The sequence below is a fragment of the Chlorocebus sabaeus genome, chromosome 12, assembly GCF_047675955.1.
Source record: "Chlorocebus sabaeus isolate Y175 chromosome 12, mChlSab1.0.hap1, whole genome shotgun sequence".
NCBI classification, from domain to species: Eukaryota; Metazoa; Chordata; class Mammalia; order Primates; family Cercopithecidae; genus Chlorocebus; species Chlorocebus sabaeus.
Window position 1 is genome coordinate 4622201 of NC_132915.1, and position 13205 is coordinate 4635405.

Sequence of the window (13205 nt, forward strand, 5' to 3'; positions counted from 1 at the left end):
CAGAGGTGGGACGAGCACGCGCACCCGCCCAGCCCCAGGTCCAGCTCCAGCTGGTCTGCAGAAGGTCAGTTAGCAACTGGGGGAGCCCATAACTTAGGGTTTCCTTTGTTCCTGTTGCTATTTATGTCTCATTTTTCTTCTGGCTTCCCTCTCTCAGCCTTGATGATGAAGCACCTAGCCTTCCCTGCCCACTCAGATGCCCCCCATCCTGCCCACTGGCTCCTGTGCGGGGCCCTGGCTATGGTTGGCCCCTCTTCCAGGATGTCTTTGCAACACCCCGCTTTCTCCTCTAAGTGCACGGTCACCCAGTGGCCTCACCCAATTGTTAACGAGCCTGAATCCCATTAGAACAAGGAGACCCTCATGCGATTCTCTGGTCCCACATGCACCCCTGCCCCTCCACCCAGAGACATCTCCAGAGGCCTCCTGTCCCAGGGATGGATGGTCCAGGGCCCTCTGGGGAGTGGCATCCTGGCCACAGTCAGGGCTTGTGGGGACTGCAGACAATCTTGCAGATGGGTCATGGCCATGGCAAGGCTGAGGTGCCCCGAGGGGCGTGGCTCACCTTGAGCACGTGGTACCAGGCGGAGGCACCCCCAGAGTCGATGTGGAAGTCGGTGTAGCTGTCCTTCACGCAGATCAGGCAGTACTTGGTCACTTTGGGCTTGGCCAGCAATGCATCATCTGGCCAGTAGTTTTCTACCCAGGACAGTTTCTTCACAATGTCAGGTGGCTCCACGAAGCTGGACATTCTGGGGGTGGGAGAGGAAGGTGGTGAGGGAACCTGGGACTCCCTTTCTGATGTCCCCTGGAGAGGGAAACAGGCTCTGTGAGGCATGTCCCACACTCTCTCACCACCTGCAGGTCATGTGTCACAGCTCCCATTTCACAGAGGAGCAAACAGGATCACAGAGGGCGGAACAAGCCCAGGCACTGGCTGTGGCCCTGCCAGGAGACTGGGTCTGAGGCTGGCCTCCACCCTCAGAAGACGATGAGAAGGCCCCAAAACCATCCACCCCTAAGAGGGAACCTCCTTTCCTGGGAACTGGAAAGCAAGTCTTTCCAGACTGGCCACATGCACGTGGCTGTGGTGCACTGGGCTGGAGCGTAGATATCATTTCTCACACTCAGCCCAGGTGCCTCTGGCGTCACCTGGATAACAGCCACTGCTCTCCAGAGCTGACAACAGGGCGCCCACGAACCCTGGCCATGTCAGGTCACTGTCAAATCCAGCCAACTCATCATATCCAGGGAAGATAGGGAGATGCAGAGGCAGTCTTCGATTCAATTAAATGTCACTGTCCTAGATAAAATGCGTTACGTTTCATCAAAAACGTCAAATTAGGCCGGGCACGGTGGCTCACGTCTATAATCTGAGCACTTTGGGAGGCAGAGGTGGGCGGACCACAAAGTCAGGTGTTCGAGACCAGCCTGGCCAATATGGCGAGACACGACACTGTCTCTACTAAAAATACAAAAACTAGCTGGGCATGTTGGTGTGCCTGTAATCCCAGTTACTTCAGAGGCTGAGGCAGGAGAATTGTTTAAACCCAGGAGGCAGAGGTTACAGTGAGCTGAGATCACCCCACTGCCCTCCAGCCTAGGCAACAAAGCAAGACTCCGTCTCCAAAAAAAAAGAAAAAAAAGTCAAGCTTAACAGCACCCGTGTAGTGACATTTCAGCTGCCACTAAGAACCAGATCTGGGAGTTCTTGCCTCCAGGAAGACAGGGCCTGTCATGTCTCTGTCGGCCCATCTGCAAGTGCTGCTGTCTCTGCCCAAAGGCCACACCAACCTGGACAAGTTGTCCCTGGACAAGACTGTCACAAATCACAAGCAGAGTCCCGCCACCCCAATCCTACAGCTTCAGTCACAGACCTCACCTTTAAATCTCCAGCACGTTCCAAACTAGCACCCTTCTCCATCCCCCATGAGTTCACACCCACTGCCAACCTCTGAAACCTGAGCAGTCTGGGCACATTGCTGCCCACAGGAGAGGGTTCCCTGCCACAAGGGCCCTCATGACCCATCTCCAGCCATGTCCTTCAAACACCACACACCAAAGGGGCCAGGCTGTCCCTGCCTCCCACCACACGCTCAAACGTCCTTCTTCCCCTTGCATGGCCTGTTTAGGTGCAGGCCACACCTTTCTCTGAGTTGGCGGGGGGGTGGTCCTCAAAGCCCCCATGGACACGCAAGGCCACCATGAGCAGAGTCCAGATGTGACGTGTGTCTGAATTACCAGCAGTGGGCACATCACCCTAGACCTGCCACACAGCAGGCATCTCTCTGGTCTGGGGGTACATTGGTCACTGTGGGCCCCCCTGAGGCAGCAGGCCCCAAGAGCTACCCCAGACAGCACATGGGGTCAGGCCTGACCTTACCTGCTTGACCAACATCCTTGGGGACAGACTTAATGATGAAGCAGAGCCCACTCCACAACCCCACCCAAGCCCAGGCGAAGGCTCTGGTAGGTAAGTGCCCAACAAAAGTTGCAAACAACCCCCTAATGGTCCATGGACTGGGCCTGTGGAAACAGGAGGCAAAGGGATGGCTCTGAAAGGCCCAACAGAAAACCACAAGCCAAAGTACCATCTCTCCCTAGCTCTATAACCCAGACATCTCTCTGTAAGAACCCCTCAACCCAGGCAGGGCAGGAAATTAAGTTGATGGAAACACGACTCAGTTATGTTGTTTGGTACCAAAGCAATACATACCACTTTCTCTGATACCATAACCCACTCCAGTTCCCTTTTTGCCTTTGCTGTTAGGAAGCTCAAACCAAACTGAAAGCTCATTACTTTTTTTTTTTTTTTTTTTAAGTTTTTAAAATAAACACAGGATCCTGCTTTGTTGCCCAGGCTGGCTGCAAACTCCTGGCCTCAAGTGACTCTCCTGCCTCAGCCTCCCAAAGTCCTGGGATTACAGGCATGAGCCACCATGAACAGCCATATTACCTTTTTGTGGCTCTTGGCATAGTTTTGTATTCTCTTTCTTGGTGTGGTTTTAGATAATACTTTTGTTTCTCCCTACCTGCCCCTTTGCACATGTTATGTGCTTTCAGGAAACAGGCATGATGGAAATGATGAAGACTGAAGCCATCCTTAGCCACCCATGCCTTACAGTGACTGAGTGTTCTGGATCATTCCCAGGGGCCAGCAGGAGGGCAGAGGCAATGTGATGGAGAGGGGGTGAGGGGTGGATCCAGGGCAGGCACTGACCACACCCAAGTCGGAAGCCCGTGGGGAGAACAAGGTCAGAGCCACAAAGTGCAGGGCCAGCAGCTCTGCCACCAGGAAGCCAGGCTGGTGTAGGTCAGCCCTGACAGAGGACACCCCAGCCAGTGACTGCAGGGCTGACGACAACTAGCGCCAGGAACTCAGCGGGACCAGGCCAACCAAGGCACATTTGTGTGGGGCCCGCCTTGCCTGGAAAGCAGGGAGGCGGGTCACAGAAGCCACCCCTGCAGTATCTCATGTGTGAGTGTAGACGTCTACACGGGCGTGTGCAGGTGCTGGTAACTGTGCCAGGGATGCAGGTGTTAGGAGTGTGAGTGTGCCAGTGAGTCAGTGTCTCAGTGCATCAAGGAAGTGTGTGTCATAAGCGTGTCATGAGTCTATTTATTGTGTTTGAGTGTGTCAGTGTCTGTGTATCAGGAGTGTGTCCATGAATGTCCATGAGTATCACACGTCCATGTCATGTGAGCGGTATGCCGGTGTGTTGTGAACGTGTCAGAAGTGTGTTGGCGAATGTGTCCATGTGTGAGTGTACCCTGTGTTGGTGAGTGCTGAGTGTGTCACATGTGTCCATGTGTCCGCTAGTGTGTCGTGTCTATGAATGTGTCATGAGTACGTCCATGAGTGTTGGTGTGCTGTGTCACGAGTGTGTTGGCGAGTGTGTCCGTGAGTGTGAGGGCACCACGCATCGGTGTCTGTGAGTAGGGATGAGGTGTCATGACTGGGGGTGCGTGACATATCTATGGGTGAGCGCGTGTCATGAGTATGTCCATGAGCGAATGTGAGGGTCAGACTGTCATGAATGTCTCATGCATTGGAGTGTCCATGAGTCAGTGTGAGTGTCATGAGTGTGTCCACGAGTGGGTGTGTCCATGAGTAAGCGTGAATGTTGTGTGTCCAGAAGTGGGTGTGTCATAGGTCTCAGTGTGTCATGAGTGTGTGCATTCTGGAAAAAACTACACACCGTTACCAATGGTTCTCTCTGAGGAGTGGGATGGGCAGGGCCAAGACCAGAGGATGCTTTGCCTTTCTGCTCCTTTTTTTTGTTTGAATTGTTCTCAATGTGTCACCTTCATACTTTAAAAAGAGAAACAGCTGTGGGCCAGCCTTAAAGAAAAAAAAAAAAAAAAGAGGAAAAAATGAAAAAATTTAGAGAGAGAGAGAGAAACAGGAAAAATCAGTGTGTGCCGTGTGCAGTATTCCAACTCTGAGACCTTCGACCTGTGCTTCTCACCAAGGACGGCACAGCGCCCCTGCCCCAACCCCAGCCCCACACCCCCAGGTGGCAGCACTGACCGGGTGTCGGAGAACTCGAGGTTGGTGACGTTGAGGACCCGCTTGCGGTTGGTGCTGTAATAATAGTCCACAAACTCCTTCAGCTTCATCTTGCAGTCCTTCTGCTTGGTGACGTCTGTCACATCCACACTCCGCTCCGGCCCTGGGGAGGTGGCGGGAGGAGCTTGAGCACCCTGGGAAGGTGGCACGGCCTCCCTGAGGCCAGGATGTGTGGAGTGGACACACACCCTTGGCTGCCCTCACACACAGCAGGAGCTGCCAGGGGCTGGGTGCAGAGGCTCTAAGTGCCAACGTCCAGCTTCACCTGCCTGCTTTTCCCCTGGCTCAACAAAGTACCCTAACCACTCTTCCTCTGACCTGGTGACGCTGTGAGGCAGCCAGGTCACAGCCTCAGCGAGGGTGGCCAGATTAACAAATAAAAACACAGGACGCCTGGCCTGCCTGAATTTCAGATGAACAGCAAATACATCTTAGTGTATGTTCCAAGTAATTCATGAGACATACCTACATTTTAAAAATTAAGCTATCAAAACCCCTGCACTTCTAGGGCACCTATTCATTAGAGAATTGGCAAACTGATAAATAAAGGGAAAAGCCTTTTCTGTAGTTGACAAAGAAAAGTTCAGGATAACCAGATGAGCTGAGGAGGAAATTTTCTTTACAAAAGACTCATGACTGATAGAGGGAGAAGGAAGGACAGAATTGCCGGTCGCCCTTTGCAATAGTTCTCCATGGCTCCTCTGACCACAAACTGCAAGGTCGTGGGATTAGTGTGGACAGACAAGGTGGGTGCCGGGGCCACTGGCCTTGTCTGCATCACTGCAAAAGTGTGATCAGGCACGACAGGCCTCCCCACGGATGGAAGCACACCCACTCAGAGGGAGTCCTGCCAAAAACCTGAAGGCAAGTCAAGCAAGCCTCTAGCCACGAGTTTACAGGAAACACCTGGGACAGAGGGACCTGCTTAGTGATATACCACTGGGGACGCTGGCAACCAAATTCTGGATGTGGGACATTCTGCAGGACCAACATGGCCTTTTCTCCAACAAACCAACAGGATAAAACGAAATGGGGCTGTCAGAATAAAAGAGACTTCAGGGATATAAAAACCGAATGCAATGTGAGGGTCTCATTTGGATTCCACAGCCAAATATAAAAAGGCACTTTTGAGGCAACTGGGAAGAATTAAACTGGGTCTTATATGCACCAAGGAATTACTGTTAATATTATCGAGTGCAATGATGGAATTGTGATTATATATTTTTTAAATTGTCTGCTAGAGCTATGTACTAGAATTTTTATGGGTAAAATGATGTATGTAAAAAGAATTTTTCTTTTTTCTTTTTTTGAGATGGAATCTCATTCTGTCTCCCAGGCTGGAGTGCAGTGGCACGATCTTGGCTCACTGCAACCTCCACCTCCCAGATTCAAGTGATTCTTCTGTACCAGCCTTCCGAGGAGCCGGGACTACCAGTGCCACCATCAAACCCAGCTAATTTCTGTATTTTTAGTGGAGACGGGGTTTTGCCATGTTGGCCAGGCTGGTCTCGAACTCCTGGCCTCAAGAAACCCACCCACCTCAGCCTCCTAAAGTGCTGGGATTACAGGCGTGAGCTACCATGCATGATCAGAATTCCTTTTAAAATACTACAAGAGAACAAAAAAGTAGGGAGACAGAAAACCAGCCGAAAGCTGGTGGTTTTTGTTTCCGGTGCTGGGTGCCTGAGGGTTTACTGTTTCTCTAATTTTGTGTGTGTTTAAAAAGTTCCATCATAAAAAAAAAAAAAATTAAGAGGAAAAAGACACAGAAGCAATACAAACTACGAACCATCTCCTCCCTGCTTTTTCAGGGACAGCTGTGGAGGGAACAGGGCCAGGGGACAAACCAGGCCCCACCCGCATGATTAGGTGAGTCCGGGGTCTTGGTGGCAGGGCAGGACTCACCTCTCAGAGCTGTGGAAAGGAGGAAATTAGCTCTTACATGGGAAGAGCTTAGAAAAGTGCCTGGCACTGGGCAGGCCCTCACTACGTATTAGATGTTACCCTGCATGCCCATGCCAGGGTCTGGGAAGGTGAGAAAGAGCACTGGCCCGGCGAGCATGAACATTACAGTGGGGGTACACAAGGCTGCCTGACCAGCACTGTGCAGCAAGACAGAAACAGCCCACCAGATGGCCACGACCCCCTCTCAGGCAAACCTGTGGGAAAGCCGAGCACAGGTGAGACCAGGCGCTGGATCCTGGCTCAGGGCAGATCAGCCACAGAGCTAGTGCCACGGCTCCAACTATGTCCAGCCTGCCCTCCTCCTCAATAAGAACCCCCCAGAATCAGCTCCTCTGCATGGACACCCAACACCCTCACCCCAGGTCCCGGGATGAGCACTTTCTAGTCCCTCTTCCTGAGATGTCTGACAGCTACCACGGTGCTCGCTCTTCCTCCTCACCACCAGTTTGGGAGCCCAGTCTCGGTAGCCCCAGGGTGGCCACGTCACTCTAAAGAAAATCCAGGGCCCTAGCCCCCTGTTGAAATTGAACTTGATGGCCTCCTGGTGGGTGCCCCTATGTGCCCACAGGCTTGTAAAGGTGACCTCATTTCACCTCCAGCACATACCCCACAAGGGGTGCACAGAGGAAGAGAGTGAGGCTCAGAGCGGTGGGGCCAGTCGTCTTGGAGCCCCAGCACTGAGAGGCCAGTGTGCCTGCCTGTCCATCTTCTGTCCTGGGCATTTGCCCATTCAGGGTTGTTCCTCCCCAGGCCGGCCATCCAGGCATCCCCCATGAGCACCTTGAGGCCCTGCAACCATGTGGGCCTCCATGCTTGGCCGTGTGGCCGCTGACCTGTCAGGGACACTGCTAGGTGTGCTGGCCTCTCCCCGCTGCTGCCTCTTGAACGGCACCCCCACAGGTGCCTCCTCTACCCACAAGTGCTCACCTGAGCCCAGTAGCTCTGGAGGGGACATGAAGTGGGTGCTGCTGATGGCAATGGCACTGGCTAGAACCCAGATGGAATCCAGACGAGGAGATTCTGGTGCCATGGGGGCAGGTCATGGTGCAGATGAGGAAGGCCAGGCCCCTAATCAGGCAGCCAGGATGGGGACATGGACCTGCACCACCAGGGCCTCCCAGGCATGGCAGTGTCAAGTAGCACCCACAGTAATGCAATTCATAGCTGCCAGAATCAAAGGGTCTCCCAGACCAGCCCCCACTTTGCAGTCAGAGTATCTGGGAGGACAAGGGATCTGCCAGGTCATTTGTCATCTCAGTGGGACGCAGGGTCTGATCTAAGAGTACCGGGAACAGAGTACGGTGAGCCTTTAGGTTCCCCTACTCACGGCACACATGGGACACAGCCAGGGCGCAGGGAAACAGCATGCACAGTGGTGGGTGCCCCAGCACTCCCGGCTCCAGTCCCAGAGCACTGTGAAGGGGATGGCACTTACCCACGTAGTTCTCGACGTCGCTGACATAGAACGTGGGGGCCGGGACAGCCAGACCCAGCCCATCTTTCTTAGGGACGAGGATGGGCTCGGTGAAGCCGTGTTCCTCCATGTAGCCCAACGTAAGCTGACTGCCTGGCACACGGGCCACCACGTCTTCAGCACTGCAGGGAAGCACAGGTCAGAGGCCACATCGGGGCCAAGGCCTCCTGTACCAGGACAGGTGTGGACAGGGCCTCGGCACTGGAGAGGCGAGCCTGGGTCTGGCCACCCACCTCCCACAGCCACAGGAGGAGGCCTGGTCGTGATGTCACACGTGGGACCATAGGGCAGCCAGGACAGACGACTCCGGAACCCCACTGTTTGGGGGAGCAGGGACATGGGGTCTCACACGTGTCAGATGGAAATGTCAAGAGGTGACAAGGGCCTGTCCTTCCCAACAAGACAGAGAGGCAAGAGGTGCCTGGGCCTAAGTAAGGTCGCTCCCCCACCACCAGCACCCAGGCTGACCCATAGGTGAGGATGGGGGCAGCTCCTCCACTGCACCTCCCATGCACCCCCTTCTCAGCTAGCTGCTTCTGCCCAGCAGGGCCACCAAATCACAGCTCAGGAACAAGAGCCACTAAGACGGCTCTGATATTGGGAAGGCATTGGACAAAGCCACATAGAGAGCACGGGGTGAAAACTAGGTCTCCTGTCTCTCTCGCCCTGCCTAGCCTGTCCCCACATTCCTGCCCCAGAGGAAGCAGCAGAGGTGCAGGGCTGGGAGGAGGCCCCTGGCTGGCAAGGATGAATGGCATGTGCGGTGTCAGCCCCAAGGACCCGGACGAGAGCATCCAGTCCTAGCCTGCTCCCTACTGGACATGGCCACCACCACAGGGCCAGAGGCAGATGAGAGGGGCCCACAGGTAAACAGGACAAATGACCTTGGCAGAGCACTGACACACCCTAGGAATCTTCCCAGCGACATGAGGCCCAGGGGGAGTATGGTCTGCCCAGGGTCATATAGCTGGACCCAGAGCTCTCAGCCCCAGTCCATGCCCCAGGCTGCCTCCTGCTCCCTGAGAGGCCCCTGGGCAGCTGTGGTCCACAGGGCCTGCTAGAACAGCCTCTGTTTGGTGACCCTGGGGACATGCTTCTATGGGATGGGCACAGCTGTGAGCAGCACTGGGGAGGAGGACAGCAGGGAACTGGGGCAAGAGCACCCAGCAAGGCAGGGCCGAGGGGAGGAGTGTACCACCCAAGGTCTCTGACGTGGACAGACAGCAGCAGGTATGGGAATGACAGGAGCCACAGCTGGAGGGCTCCCACTGTACACCAGAAGCACTGGGAACTGCAGGAATTCTTTGCACACCAAGAGCACTGGGAGTCGCCAGAATTCTTTTTTTTTTTTTTTTTTTTTTGGAGACGGAGTTTCATTCTTGCTGCCCAGGCTGGAGTGCAATGGCATGATCTTGGCTCACCACAACCTCTGCCTCCTAGGTTTTAAGCAATTCTCCTGCCTCAGCCTCCTGAGTAGCTGGAATTACAGGCATGTGCCACCATGCCTGGCTAATTTTGTATTTTTAGTAGAGACGGGATTTCCCCATGTTGGATTTCCCCAGGTTGGTCTCGAACTCCTGACCTCAGGTGATCCACCCACCCGAAGTGCTGGGATTACAGGCGTTAGCCACCGCGCCCAGCCAAGCCTCTGGAATTCTAAGTAGGGCAGCGGTATAGTCTGCGGGTTGTCCATTGCTGTGTGGACAGTGGCCTGCAGCAGGGCAGAGTGGGGGCACAGAGCATCAGGAGGCTCAGGGCACCATGCCTAGACTAAGGGACAGGGAAAGGGCCAAGGGGGTTCAGGAGATCAGTAAGTCTGGTGATAGCTCAGAAAGTGGGAGGGAATAGGAAGAGGCAAATACAGACAGCCAGGAGACTATTGTGAGCAGAGGGGCAGAGGCGAGGCCATTTACAGAGGGCCCACGGTAGAGGGGCAGGAGCAGGGGACAGGGACAGACCAAGAGCTGATCTGGGGACACATGTGGTCTAAGATACATGTCAGACTGTCCCGGGACATGCCAGTTGGGTAGACAGGCCACAAGCTCAGAAGAGCTAAAGAGTTTGTGGAGCCGAGTCCCCAGAAATGCGTCAAGGAGAGCAGTTACCAGGAAAGGAAGCAGGCAGGTGGGAGGAAACCCATTTACAACAAAGGACAGGACTTCAAGGATCGAGAGGGCTGCGGTGCCTAATTTTGCCAAGAGGACAATTAAGATCAGAACTGAAGAGTGTCCGTTGGCTTTGACCACATGGGAATAGCGTTAAAGATAAACCAGGGGGTACTGGATGGTGAGGAAGAAGAAAGAATGTGTACAGGCAACCGTGTGAGAAACTCAAGGTATACAAACCATGCAAACGAAGCTCTGAAAGCAACGGGGAAGGCCTCCCATCCACCTGGGCCACAGGCAGAAAATGACCTTTGATGAATCCCAATGCCAAGATCCTGTCTAACAGTGAGAGTTCCAAACTCGCACTAAACCCATCGGTTGGGAACCCCAAACTGGATCTGGAACTAATCTGTGAAAACCATAAGACCTTAGCAAAAGGCAAACACAAACCATCTTGTAGGTGGACAGCAGCCAAGGACATACTAGTCCCAATGGAATGTGACCCCGATGAAGCGCCATGCTCCACAGAAGGAAGTGAACCACCAAGAGGGTCAGTCAATAGACACACCAGTCAAAAGAGACACCAGAACTGAGGATAACAGAACAACCGAAAAGAGATTTGAAGATAAATACATTGGAACACATTCAGAAGGAAAACAAGAGGATGCGGCAACGCACAGGGATGTATTAAAAAAGAAAAAAGACCAGGCAACATCGAAAAGGAAATTTATAGAAATTTTAGAAATAAAAAATATGATGATCAAAATATTTTAAACTCAATGGATGCACTAAACAGTAGATGGCTGAAAAAACAGTAAACTTGAAGAAAATTTTTTAAATGATATAGAGAATACAGAAGAAATGCTACTAAAGAGAAAACCGTATTTCTCAGAAGTGACATGTGACTCTCCAAATTAAAGGGGCTTACTGAGTTCTAAGCAGAATAAACAAAAACAAATGAACATCTAGAGGCAGTACCATACACTCAAGTACCAAGTACATCAAACAATATAAAGAAACAGCAACTAGACTAACAACAGACATCTCATTAGCAAGAGATGTCAAAAGACAATAAAATACCTTTCAAAGAATTAAAGAAAAATAGCTTTCACTCTAGAACTTTAAATCCATTTTAGAATATTAGAATCAAGTAAGAAAAAAGACAGTCATTGTCAGACAAGACAGTATATTTTTCATAAGCCTTTGCTGAAAGAACTAAAAGACATAATTCTATAAGAAGGAAATCAAACCTAGAAGAAAGGTGTGGGATTCAAGAAACAATGGAAAACTAATCTACAGATTCCACACAATCCCTATCAAAATCCCAACTGACTTCTTTGCAGAAACTGACAGACTAAACTTGGAATGCTGAATAAAAATGCAAAGCACTCAGATGACCAAAACAGATTTTTAAAAGAACAATAATGTTGGAAGACCCTTCCCAACCTCAAAATTCAATACGAAGCTCCTACAGTCAAACTGTGGTACTGTCCTAAGAAAAGATATACAGAGCAATGGAATACATTTGAGTGCCCAGAAATAAATCCTTACACCCACAATCAACTGCTTTTCAATGAGAGTGCCAAGACAGTTCAATGGGGACAGGCCAGTCTTTTCAATAAATGTTGCTAGGAAAAATTGATATCCACATGCAAAAGAATAAAGTTCTTCCTACCTCACACAGTATACAAAAATTCAATCAAAATGAGTCAAAGACCTAAATATAAAAGCTTAAACTATAAAACTCACAGAAGAAAACAAAGGCATAAATCTTCAAGATCTTGGATTAGGCAATGATTTATTAGCAGTGATACCAAAAGCACAAGCAATAAAAGGAAAAAAAGAGGTAAGTTAGACTTCGTTAAAATTAAAAACTTTTGTGCTTCAAATGACACTGTCAAGAAAGTACAAAGCCAGCACAGAATGGGAGAAAGTGCCCGGTAAGTGACAAGTATCTAGACTATGTAAAGAATTCTTACAACTCAACAGTAAAACAACAGATAACCCAATGAATATAAAGTGGCTAGAATAATGTGGAACTGGACTTCCGGTTTCAACTCCAACATGTGAAGAGCTTGGATGTTGTCACTCCCCTTTTCCACACAAGAAAAAGGCTGAAAAAACAGAAAATCAACAATTTTTCTTATATTCATCAGAGAATCGAGCTCATAGGACAACCAACCAACCACCCAAAATCTGAGGAGACATAAAATCATAGCTGAGATCGCCTTACCTGGAGCAGAAGCTGCTGGAGGCAGTGACCTGTAGGAACACTTAAGTGATAACTTTTGACAAACTGCCAAAAGTTAAGTGTAGATCAGTTTAAGAGTTAAAAAATCCTTAATCTGGCAGGAGGATGGAAATAGGAACTATTTTTAAATACACCCAGAGTGTTGTTCTCCACAACAAAAGTCTGCTCCCCTGTATCAGACTCTACTGGACATGGGGAAGGCAACTGGTCACCTCCAGCCCCCACTAGCCTTCCTGTCTCAGATAAGGAAAGAAAAATTAAAAAGGCTGAGAAATGCTCCTAATGATCACAGCCCAGACTCTATAAAACTGAGATTTAATCCTGAAATTATAGAACACTTTCGCTCCCCAAAACTTACCACCATACATCAGTATAACAATAGCTGACTATAACTGAGAGAGCTGCAGACACAGACTCTGTTTAATATGAAATTCTTAGGAAAACCCAAAGAAACCGGGAGAAAAACAAAGAAACTAGAAGAAGCTGACATCTCTGGCACCTAGAGCTAGAGCAAATTTAACACAGCCCAGGTCCTACCCAGATTAACATAAAACTTCACACTAAACCCTAATTACCTCAATTCCTATTACACAATACATCATGTCCAGCTTTCACAAGAAATTATAAAGCCTGCTAAATGGCAAGAAAAACCATAGTCTGAAGAGACAAAGCAAGCATCAGAACAAGACTCAGACATAGCACAGATTTCTGAATTATCAGACAGAAAATTTAAAATAACTAGGATTAATAGGTTAGCTACACTAATGGGAAAAGCTGACAACATGTAAGAACAGATGGGTAATGTAAACAGAGAAATGGAAACTAAGACACAGCCAAAAG

The 13205-nt window shown here is 50.5% G+C and overlaps 1 protein-coding gene across 3 annotated transcripts in view; it reads right to left on the reverse strand.

The window, feature by feature from the left end:
• Window positions 1-13205, reverse strand: part of PHF2 (PHD finger protein 2) — a 101799-nt gene that overhangs the window by 25629 nt on the left and 62965 nt on the right. For all 3 annotated transcript variants that reach the window (XM_037998639.2, XM_037998640.2, XM_037998638.2), the window contains exons 4-6: window positions 7971-8131; window positions 4532-4673; window positions 566-752 (exon numbers count right to left, since the gene is read on the reverse strand). In XM_037998639.2, the coding sequence (XP_037854567.2) occupies window positions 566-752; window positions 4532-4673; window positions 7971-8131 (490 nt within the window). The remainder of the gene's footprint in view (window positions 1-565; window positions 753-4531; window positions 4674-7970; window positions 8132-13205) is intronic.